The 17,645-nt window shown below is 40.7% G+C and overlaps 1 protein-coding gene across 1 annotated transcript in view; it reads left to right on the top strand.

The window, feature by feature from the left end:
- ELP1 (elongator acetyltransferase complex subunit 1) overlaps positions 1-17,645 on the top strand; it is a 54,432-nt gene that overhangs the window by 25,607 nt on the left and 11,180 nt on the right. Inside the window, exons 15-29 of the mRNA XM_033122131.1 lie at positions 426-532; positions 856-959; positions 2,957-3,010; positions 3,104-3,209; positions 4,069-4,184; positions 4,581-4,654; positions 5,392-5,470; positions 5,559-5,638; positions 6,833-6,970; positions 7,080-7,165; positions 7,447-7,595; positions 9,247-9,370; positions 10,498-10,595; positions 11,916-12,117; positions 14,577-14,638. Of these exons, the coding sequence (XP_032978022.1) occupies positions 426-532; positions 856-959; positions 2,957-3,010; positions 3,104-3,209; positions 4,069-4,184; positions 4,581-4,654; positions 5,392-5,470; positions 5,559-5,638; positions 6,833-6,970; positions 7,080-7,165; positions 7,447-7,595; positions 9,247-9,370; positions 10,498-10,595; positions 11,916-12,117; positions 14,577-14,638 (1,579 nt within the window). The remainder of the gene's footprint in view (positions 1-425; positions 533-855; positions 960-2,956; positions 3,011-3,103; positions 3,210-4,068; positions 4,185-4,580; positions 4,655-5,391; positions 5,471-5,558; positions 5,639-6,832; positions 6,971-7,079; positions 7,166-7,446; positions 7,596-9,246; positions 9,371-10,497; positions 10,596-11,915; positions 12,118-14,576; positions 14,639-17,645) is intronic.

Here is a 17,645-nt window from a genome sequence, read left to right as displayed (position 1 = left end):
TGCTTTATTTAGTGCAGTTTATATTTTAAGAAGACAGAAATGATATTGGTACCATGCATATTTAATGAAGGCAATAAAGTGCAGTAAGCTGCAATAAGTTATAATGAGTTATTGCTAGAATAGGAACGGTGACTTCACAATATACATGCTTAGCTTGCTTGTATTGTGGAAAATTGTGTCACGTGATAGGTAATTGCTTTACCTGGGCTTGTAATTACAATAATTTATCCAGCTATCGTGTGTGTGTGTGTGTGTGTGTGTGTGTGTATGTATTGATACATATGTATTTTTGTGTATGTTGTGTTGCATTGGGCAGGGCAGCACCAAAGGGAAATTGTTAATTTTTCTGTTTTGCAAAATCAGGGAAATGTCACTACTTTTGAGAAAAATGGTGTGTTCATACCCCTTCCTTTTACTTTTGTCAGTTCATCCATGACAGTAGATGGGGTCATAATCAGCGTATGTTGCAGTCCCAAGACCAAGTCAGTAGCATTGCAGCTGGCTGGTGGCCAGATACTTAAGTACCTTTGGGGTGAGTATCGAAGTGTTACGAAAGCGTGTTTATGACTTATATGGATATTTAATTCTTGAGAACATGACTTATATCTTGTCTGTGCCACATTGATTGGTAGGTCTTTTAACTACCCTGGAAAACCCTAAGCTATAGCATGGAATTGACAGGTGTTTTCTACCTTTAGTTTCTCTTGTAATGAACTGGAGTACCCTTATTAGTTTCCAGAACACGTTTGGAAAGTGATCCAAGTTGCGTATTCAGTGTTTCAGGAAGTATTAATGTGACAGTTTTTTACAAAGAGCAGATGAGCTCTTTGTAAACCTCCTCTGCCAATCTTGCAGAGTCACCCTCTCTGGCTGTTGAACCATGGAAGAACCCTGGTGGATTTCCTGTTCGATTTCCTTATCCATGCACACAGACCGAAGTGGCCATGATTGGAGGTGAGGTAAGTGAACAAAGGACAGAAAAACTTACCACTTAGAGCACTGACCCAGGAACTGATAGCATTAGGTAGAAAGAGTTTGGGGCTTTGGAGGTGGACCTGGGTCTCTACTAAATTTCAAGGCAACAGTGAGAAGTTACCCACTTTCTTGAGCCTCAGCCTCTTCATTTATGAAATGGGGTTAAGAGATTGCCTGGCACGTAGTAGTTACTTGATTCCTTTCCTTGGAAGTACAAATTTAAAAATAGAAGAATGCAGTTAGCAGACTTTTATCCCTAGTTGTACAGAACATTCAAAGTTAATTTTATTAAATACCTTTTGCAGAGAACAGAAATGTAACCTTGAATATAGTATTTAATAGGTTGTCATTCATCAAATATTAAAACGCCTATATTTGTGGTGAGTGGTAGGGTAGTTGTTATAAAACAAAAGAGCTGTCTCATGCCTCACTTCTGGACTTTAAAATCTATCAATAAAGGTGTGATTATCCCCTCTGATGATAGGAAAATACAGGAAATGAGTAGGGTGTGATGTTAGAGGGTAGTGAGTACTAGGAGCTAATTAGAGGGTGGGAGCTGTGAAAATGGGGATACCTACTTTGGAGGTCAGGGAAAGCTCTTGTGGTAGTGTGTGTAGTGAGATGTGAACAAAGCAAGGTCTATCCCTGAGAAAGGGAGAGTGTTCCGGGGAGAAGGAACTGTGCACACCTTGAGTTTGGAAAGAAAGAACTCTGCTTATTCAAGGAACTGAATGGAAGCAATGCGGCTGGGCCTTAGTGAGAGGCCACAGGAAAGGGTGTGGATTTTTTTTTTTTAATGTAACAAAGATAGGAAAATTATTAATAATTTTTAATCAGCAGAGTCTGTGGTCTGGTTCATGGTTTGAAAGGTTTTTCTGGCTGTCCAATGGAGAGTAGGTTGGAAAGGAACGAGAGTAGAAGTGGTTGTTGGTGTGGAGGCAGTGAGGGGCAGAATGGTGATACATGACATATGATCAAAAAAATAATGGCAAATGTTTACATTTTCAAAAATGTATTACAGTAAAAAACACATTGCCATTAATCCCCCTCAAAATACTGCCCCCTTGGTCCAGTTGGTTGGAGCGCAGGCTCTCAACCACAAGGTTGCCGGTTCAACTCTGGCAAGGGATGGTGGCCTGCGCCTCCTGCAACTAACAATGGCAACTGGACCTGGAGCTGAGCTGTGCCCTCCACCACTAAGATTGAAAGGACAACAATTTGCCTTGGAAAAAGTCCTGGAAGTACACACTGTTCCCCAATGAAGTCCTGTTCCCTTTCCCCAATAAAATCTTTAAAAAAAAAAAAATACTCCCCCTTGCTTCGAACACACTTACCCATTGTTCTTGCCACTTTCTGAAGCAGTTCTGGAAGTCTTCTTTCATGAGTGTCTTTAGTTGTGCTGTCGTGGCTGCCTCGATGTCCTGAATCATTTTGACTTTAGGGAAGAGCCAAAAGTCGCATGGTGCCAGATCCAGTGTATGAGGACATTGTAAAGTTTTTTTTTTTGACACAAATTGCCGTACCAGAAGTGATGTGTGACATGAAACATTGTCACGATGGAGGATGATATACAGCACACTTTAAAACACACCTTCTCTCAACCGTAGCTCACACCCGACTGACTGTACTAACAAGTTGAAACTTGTCACACACTGTTACTAAGGTTCCATGCACCACTTCCCGTATTGAAGATCCCTGCCTTTCCGTTGGATGGAACTCGGCAGCAGCATTCACCATATTTTGTAATCATACCTCGTATTTGAGATATATGGAGGAGATAGAAACGACAGGGCCTGCTGGTGGATTTGGTGGTATCATACTTCTTTTGGCACTGGACCAACCACATCTTGCGTATCTATTTCAGTTCTGATTGCAGAGACTTAGATGTGAAATCACAGGTCAATTAAACTATAGAATAGAAAAGTTAAGTTTAACTAGTTTGGTTCGAATTGTTTGTAATTTCAGTTTTATTTCTTTGCAGGAATGTGTCCTTGGTCTGACTGACAGGTGTCGCTTTTTCATCAATGACAACGAGGTATCACGGCTTGGTTTGGTGCTGGATTCTTTTCAGTGTTGGATCCAAGTAATAAAGCTAACTTTGCCCCTTGCCACCCTTCCCTTCTTGTAGGTAGCTTCAAATATCACATCATTTGCAGTATATGATGAGTTCTTATTGTTGACAACCCATTCTCATACCTGCCAGTGTTTTTGCCTGAGGGATACTTCATTTAAAAGTAAGTTTTCAGTGCATAAAATAGAAAATAGTTTCTCTTCTAATATCTTTTGTACTTTGATGCCTTGAGGACTTTTAAGTTCTTCACCGACTTTGGCTTTTTTATCATGGAGTCCTAGACTGGAGAAGACATTTAAAGTTCATTTACTTAGACCCCAGTCTGAACTTCACATCTCAGTCAAGTCATTCTCCACCAGTTCGCAAAGACTTCCAGAGAAGGAAATCCTTCCTTAAACAGAATATCCAAAAGCTAAACAAAAAGTTTTCAGGAAATTGTATTTTATAACTAATATTTTACTTTGAGTTACCATGTAGGTACCAAACTGGCAATGTGGTCTAACTTCTTTGTAATCTTCCTTTTCTCACTGTGGCCACCCTCCATTGTACATCTGAAGGACTCTATCATCTTGTGGTTTGTAGGAAATGGGCTCCATTTTTTCTTCTATTCCACCCCACCCCCGTCCTCCCCACCCCACTGTGTGTATGTGTGTTTTCCTTATTACAAAAATGGCACTTATGTTTTTTGCTTCTCACTTGCAAAGGGAACCATTCACTGATACGATTGTAGTGTTACTGATAGTGCTAAGAAGTAGAGAAGCTGCCCAATTCCCTGTGTTGTTCACATCAGTTGAGAAGTTGTGTGTGTGAATGTGCATGAGGGCTCTGTGAGAAAGGGCACGTTCCAGGGATGAGACTGTTTATCAGAAAGGCACATGGTCTTAAGGCTGAGTGGGAGACCAAAGTAGCCTGGTTGTTAATTGCTATCTTCTAGTTCAAATAATGTGCAGTTTTAGCTGCAGTTAATGGAGAGTGGCTTGTCATGAAAATGATTCTTAAGGCTTAGCCCTTGGTGTCTTTAGCATTACAGGCAGGTCTGAGCAGCAGTCATGTGTCTAACGGGGAAACTCTGCGGAAGGTGGAGAGGGGTTCACGCATTGTCACTGTTGTGCCCCAGGACACAAAGCTTATATTACAGGTAAGCTGATTTTCCAGGCTGTGTTTCTGATTGTCATTAGGCAGTCAGTACCAAATTCTTGCGGAACCGAATTCTTGCAAGAACCGAATTCTTGCAGATTGCATTGTAGACTCTCTTATCGTTTGTAACAATTTATTACAAACCATTTCCTTGCTAGGCTCTCTGTTAGCTTTATACAAAGGAGTGTTCATGCAGACTCTGCCCAGTAAGGCTAATAGGGAAGCTTTTCTGGAAAGTCAAAATAAGTATTGAGCACAACAAGATTCTGCTCAAAGTGTGCTCATTTGACTGCGTTGTGGTAGTTCTCTAGGAAGTTAGGTCAAGTTATGTCTCCTGGGTATTTAAATGTTTTCTATTTCATTGAAAACATTACTGTTTTGATTTCTTTATTTTAAGATGCCACGGGGAAACATAGAAGTCGTTCATCATCGAGCCCTGGTTTTAGCTCAGGTTCGGAAGTGGCTGGACAAGTAAGTACCATGTATAGGACTAGTTAGCTTATTGTTATGACTTATGTGTGAAGACGGTAAGTGTTCTAGCAAAGTCTTGACAACTTAAAAGTCTGAAAAACTTCATTACAGATGTCTTCAATCATATTCTTAGAGTCTTTTTTTTCGCTTTGATTTTAATACCATATGGTGTAGTACACATTCCTAACGGCAAGAATCATGAAGCTTATCATACAAACAGGGCTTCCTAGCCTAAGGGGATCTGAGGGGCCTTTAGATGGCATATGAACCCTGGGGAAATTGTGCACCAGACTGTGTGTGTGTACTTATTCAGGCAGAAGGCCCAAGGCTTTCAGTGCATTGACGGGGGGCCTGTGACCCAAAAGTGCCAGAGCCACAGTTGTGAAGGAAATGATCCATTGTCTGAATCTATATGGGGGGAACTTTGTTTTAGAAAAGTTATTAACATTTTGTTAAAAGAAGAAAGTGGATCTAAGTGCCATGATGATTTTCTGTTGTGTGTATGTGGTGGAGTCCTCACCCTGCCCTGATGACTGAGTCATACCTTTTAAGAAGGTAAATGAATCTGGTACCTGATTTTTTTCATTTGGTGATTTCAGAGTAGAAATTCAGTGGCAACTGCTCGGCCTTTGGACTATAATCTAACTGTAACTGGTTTGTATTATAAAAACAAGCAGGGTCCAGGGAGTTTAGTTTTTGTGAAATGACTTTTCTGTCCATTCTCTATCTCTTCACAGACTTATGTTTAAAGAAGCATTTGAATGCATGAGAAAACTGAGAATTAATCTCAATCTGATTCATGACCATAATCCCAAGGTAACTTTCTGAATTTGCTTTACCCGAGCTTGCTTCAGACTTAAGCTAATGTGATTTGAACTAAAATGTTTTGTCCTTTTTTGGATAGGTGTTTCTTGAAAATGTGGAGACCTTCATAAGACAGATAGATTCTGTAAATCATATTAATTTGTTTTTCACAGAATTAAAGTAAGTATTTTGAATAATTCATGAGTATCGTATCTATAATTTTTTCTTTTAGTTAAGGAAATCAAACAGATAGATAGCTAGAGGAGAAAAATTACTCTTCAGTATTTTTTTTTTCACTGTAACTCTTAGATGTCAGATGTACTGGATTTTTGCTCTTTTTCCTTTATAAAATGTCTATTTAAAACTAAGAATTTAAAGCATGAAGGTCAGAATTATTACTTGGCTTTATTTTTAGGTGTATATATACAACTATTTGTTTTTTCTTATGACATTAAAATCAAATGGTGTGTTTTTCTGCAGTGCCGTTTTTCCCAACTTTTTAATGAGAAATTTCTAACATACAGAAAAGTTGAGAGACTTGTCCAGGGAGCATCCTGTACCTAGATTCTAGAGTTCTTGTTCGTATATTTGCTTTATCACTATCATTATTCTGTGTATTCACCATTTCATCTATTTTTTAGACAAATTTCAAGGTCATTAGAGACATCAGTCACCTTACCTCTCAATATTTCACTTTGCATAGCATTAACTAGAGTGCATTCTTTGTGTACAGGGTCCCTTCTGCAGGTCAGATTTATTTGTAGTGAAATGCACAGATGGATCAGTGTACCATCCAGTGAGTTTTGACAAACGTATACTTGTATGCAACCTGAACCCCTATCTAGATCAAAAAAATTTCCTTCATCTCAGAAGGTTCCCCCACAGCCCTTCTTAGTCCATCTTCACATGCTGGGCACCAGTTTTTTGTTTTTAGAACAGTTTTGCGTATTCAAGAACTTTGTATAAATGGAATCATAGAGTATTTACTTTTCTGTGTAAACAAAGCTTCTTTCTCGTATATTATCTTGAGATTTCATCCATTTTGCACACACCACTAGTTCATCTCATTTATCACTTAATAGTATGCCGTTGTATAAATATATTGTAGTTTGTTTATTCATTCCCCTGGACTGTACCCCGTTTGGGACTATTTGAATAAAACATCTGCGAATATTAATATATGAGTATTTTGTGGACACGTTTTCATTTCTCAATAAGTTTCTCCATTTTTCACCTTATGTGAATATTTTTAATAAAACTTTTCCAAAAGCCATTTTTATTTATTCTTTAATAAGCACTCTTGGGTTTATGTTAGTAGTTTGAGAGCTGCGACACACGTTCGGTTAATGGCCTTTAATACACACTTGTTCTTAGGGAAGAAGATGTCACCAAGACCATGTACCCTCCACCAGTTAGCAGCACTGTCCAGGTGACCAGAGCTCCTGAGGGGAGAAAAGTAGACCTTATCTGCGATGCTATGAGAGCAGCCATGGAGAACATAAATCCTCATAAGTATGTGTGCCGGCGCTAGTTGACATCTTTTGAATCACAGAAGTGTAGAGTTGTCCTTACTTAGCTTGTTTATCCTTCTCATTGTGCTGTCCTTTACTCATTACCTCAGATACTGCCTGTCAATACTCACCTCTCATGTGAAGAAAACAACTCCAGAACTGGAAATTGTGCTGCAGAAGGTACACGAACTTCAAGGTAGAGAGACTGTTCACAGAGAGTGATTATTGGGGCCCGACTGTCACCAGTCTTCTGGTCACACTGACCAGGACCAGTGCCATGTCACAGATTTAACGTGTGGCCTTTCGGTTCCCATTTTAAGACCTGTGTCATTTTTTTTGAATGTTCCTCCACAAAACGTGTGCAAAAGAGTCAAAAGTACATACTTGTCAGGAACATTTGTTACTTTGTCATTTTGGTTATGTTGCTATGTGTGTGGGTTTTTCCTCCAAATGTTCTGTATTCTGACACACTGACAGGAAATGCTCCGCTGGTTCCCGATGCCGTGAGTGCTGAAGAGGCCCTGCAGTATTTGCTGCTGTTGGTCGATGTGAATGAATTATATGATCATTCTCTCGGGACCTATGACTTTGATTTAGTCCTCATGGTAGCTGAGAAGTCACAGAAGGTACGTGACGTTGCTGCTGTGCCATGTTTTTGGTTCTTCTTTACGCCGTCATGTAGTGTGAAACCTTGCTTCTGATAACACAGTGTTTGGCCCCATGTTGGCCTGTGAGTACAGGCCTGGAGGCAGATCTGTGCATTTTGCTTCTAAGCCCCATTCTCTGTCATACTTCTGTGCTTATCGAAGTGTTTTGGTTGCTAGGTTGAGCAAGTGAAATATAATGACTTGGTTGTTTTTCAGATGATAGGCATATGTGTGAACAAATTCTCTTCTAATGAAGGAAATAGAACAAATGATTCATATTCCAGTTCAATTCTTTATCTTGTAGCTCTTTCCTCCGGTGGAAAGTGGGAATATGGAGAATAGACAAGTTCAGGGCCTCTAGTCACCGCCTAGCATACTATAGTCAAAAAGTTTGAGCACCACTGGTCTATATATTTTTATTTCTTTTTTTGCAGCCTGGTTTTAATCCCCTGTCATTCCTTTCTTTGTTCTTTGCCAGAGTGATCTTTCCCAAAAGGAAAATTTGAGCCTTCGTTCCTCTGCTTAAAATCCTTCATGGGCTCCCCAGTGCCCCTAGGATAAAGTTCAGAAGCCCTAATATTGCTTAAAAACCCTTCCGTGAGCTGGTCTCTGTGTATCTCTCTGTTCTCATCTCTTGACGTTATCCCTTTACTCTGCTCATGGAGGAAAGGCAGTGCTTTTGTTGCCCCAACTGCCACTTTCAGCCTCCCCATTCACCTGGCTAATTCTCACTCATCTTGGTCAGAGGATGCCAAAGTGGCATCTTCCCAGTAAACCGTTCTTGCCTCCCTGCCCCTACCCAGCGACTGAGGAGATGGCCCTGTATGTGCTTCTACTGTACCCAGTGCCTACCCTGCACACCAGTGTATCTCCTCTACTAGACTAAGTGCACTGAGGTTAAGGTTTATGTTGTGCACTTTGTACACAGTGGATTCTTACTCATGTTTGTTGAGTGAGTGTTTTGCTCAGTAGATCTCCCCTGCATCACATGCATGAGCATTTGGTCATTTACTCTCTTGGTGTTTTTCCTATATTGTTCTTACGTGTATTCAGCCTGTCTGCCCACTGAAATTGAAGTAAGAACGGAAAGCTGTGAACAGGAAGAACACAGCTTTCTTACGGGCATGGCACAGAGCTGGAGATGTTCAGTGCCAGTGAAAACTTGTGGTCAGGGCCTCACAGTTCTGCGTCCAACTCAGTATAATTTGATCTTTGTTTTCACACTTGGTCTTTGCAAATGGAGGCCATGAAATGGCATGGAAACAGCTCCAAGCCCAATGCCTTGCACTTTTAGGAGAAACTCGGAAGTAGTTATCGAATGTCTTCTAGATTGGAACCTTGTTTTCCTCCTTAATAACCTATGAAATAAGTGGCTATTGTGAGACTTAGGTAAAAGGTAGTCGTTATTCCTAATGTAAACTTAACACTCACCTGTTAAAACATTTATATCAGAAGTTGTATTATATAGATTGATTTTTATATATTACATAATATATAATTAATGTATTAATATGGTGCATATTTTTCAAGCTGCATAGCTTTGGGCTTATTGCTATCATTATAATTTATTTTAATAAGCAACTATAATCACAAGCAATAAAGTTCTCTTATTTATAATTTTTATTTTTAGGATCCCAAAGAATATCTTCCATTTCTTAATACACTTAAGAAAATGGAAACTAATTATCAGCGATTCACCATAGACAAATACTTGAAACGGTATGAAAAAGCCATTGGCCACCTCAGCAAATGTGGTATGTATGAGGATTAGTATGTTTATTTCTGCTTCAAATTTTCTTTGGAACTATACAAGGTATAAATTAAAATGCTAGCTTAGGAAAGACTGATTTGAATTTCCACTCCTGAAAACTTTAGGGCAGGGGTGTCCAAACTGTGGCCCGCGGGCCAACTGCGGTCTGCAATCCATTGTTAATTAGCTCGCAGCAAATTCCAAAAATATATTTAGTTTACTTAAATAAACCAGGTGAGGCAATACATACTTCACCTCGAGTGAGTGGCCCCGCTGTTTGTGTATTTTACTGCACATGGCCCTTGGTGAAAAAAGTTTGGACACCCCTGCTTTAGGGATTATGTGTCTGTGCCTTCTTTCCTCATATGTTCTGAGAAGCTGAGGATAAAGCAAATTCCTTTTAAAGACCTGAAGGAGCTTCATGGCTAAGAAAATAGAGCAGATCTCTTTTGGGTTAAAAATGATCACTTCCTAAATTCACTTTAGTGTCCCGAAATCAAAATTGGTTGGTAACTTACTCTTCTCATGTGTTTGCAAACACCTGAGGGAACCCCGGCTTACCTGGAGCGAGATGCCCACCAGCAGTGCCCTGGAAAGCACAGTTTTAATCGTCAGTGATGGAGTGGACCAGGCCCAGTGCCAGTGTCTGCTTCACCCCTGTGCCTGACCCGTGCTGCAGCCTCTGGCTTCAGCAAGTGTGGTCCTTTCCTGAGGGCTGAGGCGGGGACGAGGAAGAGTCCTGGGTGCTTGTTAAATATTCGGCTTCCGGCTTCCTGGGAGAAGCTGAGTCAGTCGAGGTGGTTAGGACTCAGGCGTGTGTATGTTTACTAAGCTCCCCAGGTGATTCTTATTACGGAGGTTGAGCAAACACTGGGCTGGATGATCATTTGTGAGGGGGGTGTAAAAATTCCTTTTACGCAGAACTCGGATCCCGGTTAGCGTTTCTCAGCTCACAGTCTGCAGTGGTGCTCCTTAAAATTCAAATTTCTGGACTCCATTCTTTAGATCCTCTGATTATGCAGGTCTTAAAAGGTCCCTTGTGGATTTTGTTTAGGGACCATTGGTATAAATGAAATAAATCCTTTGTGCTTCCAAAATGAGCTTGTGTGTGTATGAATCTTATTCCTGCAGGACCTGAGTACTTCCCAGAATGCTTAAACTTAATAAAAGATAAAAACTTGTATAATGAAGCTCTGAAGTTATATCCACCAAACTCGCAGCAGTACAAGGTGTGTGGTGTGTGAAACGAGGCTCTCCTGATTTTGCTTTGTGCCGTGGTTGGAAAGGGGTGACGATCCTGAGCCCATAACACCGTCCTTGGTTTCAAGATCCATCTTCAAATGAATTCGCCTCATCTTGAACTTCTTATCTGGGAGAATGGCCCTGACCTGTTCCTTTTCTGAACAACTTGGCCAGGCCAGAAACCTAGGCCTGGTCCCAGGTTCCTCGTGGGAATACCACGGCAGCGTCCACACGGGCCGCCCTGCCTCCATCTCCACCCGCCCGCAGACCAGTCTCCCTGCTACATAACTGATCTTCCTGAAAAGTACAGGTCTTTCCCATTTATTTTAGGGTAAAGGGAGAACATGTAGTTTGTTTAAACAAGTATCTGTTTAGCTTTTCTTATGTGCCAGATACTTTGCTTATAAACTAAATGTGTTATATGGGTCTCATAAATACCCAGTAGGTGGTGTGCACATTTACAAATGAGGAAACAACTTGCTTCAGGACCTGGGCTCTGACGTGGCCTACCTGGGATGTGTAGCCCGTGCCATTAAGCACTGCTCACTGTGCGGTCATCACCACCATTTTCAGTTTGTCTGCGAAGTGCAGACATCTTTCTGTGATCTGGCCCGAGTGCTGCTTTAGCATCAGCTGCCGCTGCCAGCCCTTCGCCTTCCCCTTCCTTTAGCCCGACTTGTCCTTCCAAACTCTCAGATCTCCTCTGTTGCTAGATGAGGTTCCAAACGCTGAGCTCCCCGGGTACCCTGTTCTTACATTGGGGGTGGCATTGATCAGACTGCTGATTTTGACTTGTCTCTCCCACGAGGCAGCGGGTTCCCTGAGGGCAGGGGCTCCGTGTTGTGTGCCTTTCTGTGTGCCTAACACCGAGCCTGGGGAATAGAGAAGGTGGCTAGTGGCTGCCTCTCTGCTCTTGTTTTCATTGTCTGTTCCTCTTTCCTGTGCTCTCTCTCTCAGTCATACCGACTTCTTGCTATTCCTGTCTGGATTCCGTACATAGTCCTGCTGGAGGGCCATGGTCCCCTCTGCTCTCGGCCTGGAACACTGTCCCTCACTCCTCACATGGCTTCTTCTCCCCACAGCCCTCTGAAATAGCACTCCCGTCGCTCTCTGTGCCTTTACCACTATTACCATTACTTCATAGCCCATGTCACGTTTGTAAGTCCACGCTCACCAGCCGTAAGAGCTGGAACTTGGTGGTGGTTCTTGCTACCCTTTGGCCTTTTGTTTTTGTTTTTGTTTTTTGCTTGAGCCTTCAAAAACGATATCACCCTTCCTCACTGACCCTTCCCCTCCTCTTGTCACAGGACATCAGCACGGCTTATGGGGAACGCCTGATGCAGGAGCAGCTCTATGAGCCAGGGGGGCTTGTGTTTGCCCGCTGTGGTGCCCACCAGGAAGCGCTTGATGCCTTTCTGGCTTGTGGCAGCTGGCAACAAGCTCTCTGTGTGGCCGCCCAGCTCCACTTGAGCAGAGACCAGCTGGCTGGCCTCGGCAGAACCCTGGCAGGTAAACGCTGTCATTTAGACTCTCCAAGATGAGAACTCCAAAGGTTCTCTGATTTCTTTTTATTTTATTTTATTTGGCAATTTTGTACATACATCTAGGGCAGCATACCTTGAGGCATTCTCATACTCACTGATAAAAATTAATTTGGAATGTTGTACTAACTAGAGCAACAGGACTCCCAAAATGCATGGGTCATAAAGCAGTATATTTCTCATGTGAGGACTAACAAGTCCCTCCATCATGTGGCTCTGCCGTCTCTTGGGCAGATAGCTGCAACTGGATTAATCTCCACATCTGCACGCCATTCCTTGGCAAGGGGGAGAAGCCATAGTCAAGGAAGAACACGTACCTTTAAATTGGAAATAACCTAGAAGTTACAGTATCACTTCTTCTCCATCTCATTCACCAAAACTTACATTACGTGGTCACACCTAGTACAGTGGAACCGAATGGCCATGTGCCCTATAAGAAGGTAAAGATGAATTTGGGGATGAGGCCATTCAGGTATAGACAATAGGTCATTGGAAACCATAATAGCAATTTTCAGAAATGAGGTAAGAGGCCAAATGTATAAGCATTTGCAGTTTGAAAGCAAAGGCAGTTTAGGTGTTTCAAGGTCTAAGAATCGCCTAGACCGGGGCAAGGCTGTAGGAGTCTGATTCTTAGCGTGGAAGAGAGGTTGAGAACTGCCTGTGAGAGGAGAGGAGTAGGGGGTCTGGCCCTCAGCTGCTTAGGGTAGGTGTATGACTGGTGTATTTTCCCCTTACTCTTTCAAGAGTCTTATAAATATTATTTACTATTTCTTTATTATTGTTATCCCCAAGGGAAAAAAGTAATCCTGAAAAAAAAATCCAAATTATATCCTGTTAAATGTATGTAAGCGTCATCCTTAGTTATTTGCATTATCCTTTTTTCTTGGGGTTATAAAAATATGTAAGTTACCACTTTTCTTTTTCTGGCATTTTCTGCTAATTAGATCTGTAGGTTCTTCGATAAGCCCTCTTCAATTTCCAAGCTGAACATTTTACAAGTTTGAGAATTTTTTAATTTTAGGCCTTTTAGTTATTCATCCTGGCTTCATTGCTACTTCTCACTTAGAAACTTTACTGGTAATTTATACCTTCTAGCTATGATCTTATATTCGTTACAACTCTTAGCTTGCTCTTTGCCATGCCTTATGATGGAGTACATCTAGTTCTCCCAAACATTTAGCAAAAATTGGTGGGAAAGGCAGTGCTCAGTGAGTTTTGAGAAAAGTTACATGGTAGTTAGGTCATGGGCATATGAACTCAGTTAATTTACATAAGCCGGCAAAAGAAAGGAAAGATAGCTGTTTAAATAGTGGCGGTGCCTGTGCCTGTTTTGTCAGTGATAATATGGCGTGGAGATGGGAGGCATGAACCTGCCAGCCCTTTTCTTTAGTCAGCCTCCGGTTCTTTGTGCCTCATAGTGTGATTAAACTGGGCTGACTGTGATTCTAGGATCTTAGACACTGCATGACCCCAAACATAAGCCAACTACCGCCATCTAGTGCTCAACCAAAGAAACAGCAGTCTCTTCCTATTACTGTTGTTTCCCTGAAAATAAGATCTACCCCGAAAATAAGCCCCAGTTAAGACTGTCAGCCAGACGATGCATTTAGTACATTATGATGGTGTTCTGGAAGATGACATGACTGTATTTGAATAAATGTAGATTGTTGTACATGAAAAAATAAGACACCCCTGAAAATACGCCCTAATGCGTCTTTTGGAGCAAAAATTGGTATAAGACCCGGTCTTATTTTTGGGAAAACATGGTAAAGGAAAAAATAGATCAATGTCAGGTGCTAGGTCAATTGCCCACATGCATCCATTTGTAAGCGTTTTTTCATGGCGAATTTTGACATGCATGATTTTCATATCCAGTACTAAATTTAGATTGTAACTGCCATTTAAGATAGAACTCCGTGGTATTCCTCTTTCCCTCAATGAAATTCACAAAGTACATAGTTTGATACATAAAGACATATTAATAAAATACCACCAGAATAATCTGTTTAACTTTGTTTTACCCAGTGCTTCCCAAACTTATTTGATTTGAGAATGGTTACTTTGGTACTGCCTTTCAGTTGCCTTTGGAACAGTCTTAGCACTTTGGAAAATGTGGTCTTAAAGCAGTTTGATTTGAATGTGTACTCTGTGGAGCTCAATCTCCAATTTGTAGGAGACCGTTTTGATTGAAATATTACTGTGGTTCCCTGAAAATAAGATGGGGTCTTATATTAATTTTTGCTCCAAAAGACGTATTAGGGTTTGTGTTCAGGGGATGTCATCCTGAAAAATCATGCTAGCGCTTATTTTCCGGTTAGGTCTTATTTTTGGGGACACACGGTACTACCAAAAACCATTTCAACTTGAGTTTTGGTAATACTGTTGATAGCAAGCCAACTATGGTCAAATGTTATGTTATCTTTGCAGGAAAGCTAGTTGAGCAGAGGAAGTACAGTGACGCGGCCACAGTTTTGGAACAGTATGCTCAGGTAAACTCGGCTCCTCCCTTTTAAAACTCCCCGTTAACAAGCAAGGACTTCCTAATTGTACCTCATGGTACAATTAAAATTAGGGGAACTGTGGGTAGTTAGGAAGTCCAGGGATAGTTTCCCCTGCAGATATTCCATTTTGCTGGCTTGACTTGGAAATCTAAATTCAGTATCTATCTATGTAAGTAGAAGTTCTGTGAGGTGGAATACCAAAGCGCTCTACTGTAACATGCCCTAGTGGTTTGGCCCTGGTGGAAAGTACTAAATTATATCTCAAGGAAGTTGTACTTTTTATGTTAACTTGTCAAAGTAGAAACAGTGAGGCAAGACCATTCTAAAAGAAGGTGATTGTACTTTTAGCCACTTGTTCGGCTTTTACTTTTATTCTTTCTGTTGGAAACATCTTTTATCTCAGGTAGCTTGATGGGTTCTAATTTTTTAGCAGATTATGAAGATAAGTAGTTATACTCGCTTTTGATAAAATTACAGGATTTAAAACTGGGCTGACACTGGCCCCAGACTAACAGGGCACACGTTTGACACCAGGGATCACTGCCCTCTAAAGTTTTGGCCTTTGGTGAGAGTGTTTTTACAGTTGTTATGAGGGGGCACATTTTGCATCACATAACTGTGCTTTTGAAATCCTTCAGTGTCTTTCATGTAATAGGGTAAGTGAAAGAAGATAAGTAAAATTTGATATCATTAGATCCTGGAAAGAAAATATGTTGGATGACTGGCTGAAAACATCAGTGAATAAAATATGCATAATGCAGCAGGAAAAGAGGAAGACCAAATATGAGATGGATTGACTCCATAAAAGAAGCCATAGGCGTGAGTCTATAGGAACTGAGCAGGGCTATTGAGGACAGGGCATTGTGGACATCACTCATTCATAGGGTTTCCAGGATGGAGCCAAATCATTAGCATGTAACAACAGACAGAGTAAAGATGTTGGAGTAGAAAGATACACCATCTGAGATGGTTAATTAAATGGATAAGATGCCACCATCTTTTTATAAATGAAGATGATTTCATACATACTTAATTTACATAATTATATATATTTAATTGGGGTGTACTTTACATACAATAAAATTTATCAATTTTAAATCAACAATTAGATGAGTTTTGACAAATGTTTACAGTTGTATAACCATTACAACCATGATACATTTCTGTCACCCCCAAAAGTTCCGTAGTTGCCCTTTTGCAACCAACCTTCTCCCTCCACTCCCAGCCTCTGTCAACCACTGATCTGTTTTCTGTCATTACAGTTTGGCTTTTTCTAGAATTTCATATAAATGGAACCATCTGGTATGTGGTCTTTTTAGTCTGGCTTCTTTCGCTCACATAACGCTTTTGATTTTTAACATTTTTGATTCTTTCTTAAAATTTCTATCTCTCTGCTTACATTACCCTTACGTTTTGTCTACTTATTTCATTAGAGCCATTAGCATATTAATGGTACTTGTTTAAATCTTATAATTCCAAGATCCCTGCCATATCTGAGTCTGATTCCGATGCTTGCTCTCGCTCTTCAAACTGTGTTTTGTATTTTCTGTACACCTTATAGTTCTTTGTTCACAGCCTGATGTGATAGAGAGTGAGTAAATTTCAGTGGATAGGCCTTTGGTGATGTGGTGGTGAAGAGTTGGAGGAGGAGAAGCTTGCTATAGTCCTGTGACTGGGTCTCAGTCTTTCAGAGAGCCTGTGCCCCTGGACTGGGGGCTTCATCAGTGCTTCTGCTTTTTCACCCCTTATGTGGGACCGTAAGGCTAGAGGGAGCTGGGGTTGGGTGTTTCCCTTCCTCTACCTAAGTTAGGCCTAGTAAAACTCACTTTGGTTAGGCTCTGGCAAAATAGTTTCCTTTGAGAGCAGGCCTAGTTAAGAAGAATAGCGTGTTCTGGATATATTTTAAAATGGCTACTTTCCCCCTCCCCTTGTTAGAAACAAGATTTTTCCTCTGATAGTCACTGTGAGAACCTGGTAGGGCTCCTGGGGGTAAAATCTCACAAAAGTGTAGGAGCTTTCCTAAGTCGGGGCCCTCATAGAGCTTTTAACTCTTAAGCTTACCCAGAGTGAGTCTGATCCACAGAAAGCCTCCAACTATTTGTCCATTACAATTTAGATTTTTCCTATCCCCACTGCTGATTCTGGTAGAGATTTCTGTTTGTGACACCATCACCACCATCTATCTCCAGAACTGTTTTTTATCTTGCAAAACTAAAACTCTAAATCTGGTAAATAATAACTCTCCATGCCTCGGGCAACCAACTACTTCCTGTGTCTATGAATCTGACTACTCGAAGTATCGCATATAAGTAGAACCTTGCGGTATTTGCTTTGCCCTTTTATATCTGGCTTATTTCACTTAGCATGTTTTCAAGGCTCATCCAAGTTGTAATATGGAATTTATAGTCTTTTGTTCCAACTCTGGTAAATTGTAGTTCTCTGTATCCCCTTATCTGTGTCTCCATTTTGGGGACCACGGTTTGTCCTGTGACCTCAGTTCTCTGATGGATCTAAGAAGAGTTGTTGATTTTGAGTTTGTTCAGCATTTTACTTGTTAGGATGGAATAACAATTACCAAGTTCCTTATATGCTGAACTAAAAATTGGAAGTCATATAATGCTTTAGAAATTTATCCATATTATAGCATGTATCAATTCATTCCCTTTTATTTTGTTGAGTAGTATTCCATTGTATGAATATGTCACAAATAATCAAAAAATGAAAAGTAAGTGTTGGCAAGAATGTGGAGAAATAGGAATCCTTGTACCTTGGATTCCTTGGAAAACAGTTTGGTGGTTCCTGAAAAAGTTAAACATAGAGTAATCATATGACCCAGCAGTTTCACTCCTAAGTGTATATGAAGAGAAATGGAAAATATGTTTACAAAGAAACTTATATACAAATGTTTATAGCAGCGTTATTTATAATACCCAAAAAAAGGAAACGGTGCAAATGTCTATTAATGACAGGATAAATTGTGAGCTACACACAGAGG

The sequence above is a fragment of the Rhinolophus ferrumequinum genome, chromosome 12 (assembly GCF_004115265.2).
Source record: "Rhinolophus ferrumequinum isolate MPI-CBG mRhiFer1 chromosome 12, mRhiFer1_v1.p, whole genome shotgun sequence".
NCBI classification, from domain to species: Eukaryota; Metazoa; Chordata; class Mammalia; order Chiroptera; family Rhinolophidae; genus Rhinolophus; species Rhinolophus ferrumequinum.
This window is presented reverse-complemented; position numbering and strand designations above follow the sequence as displayed.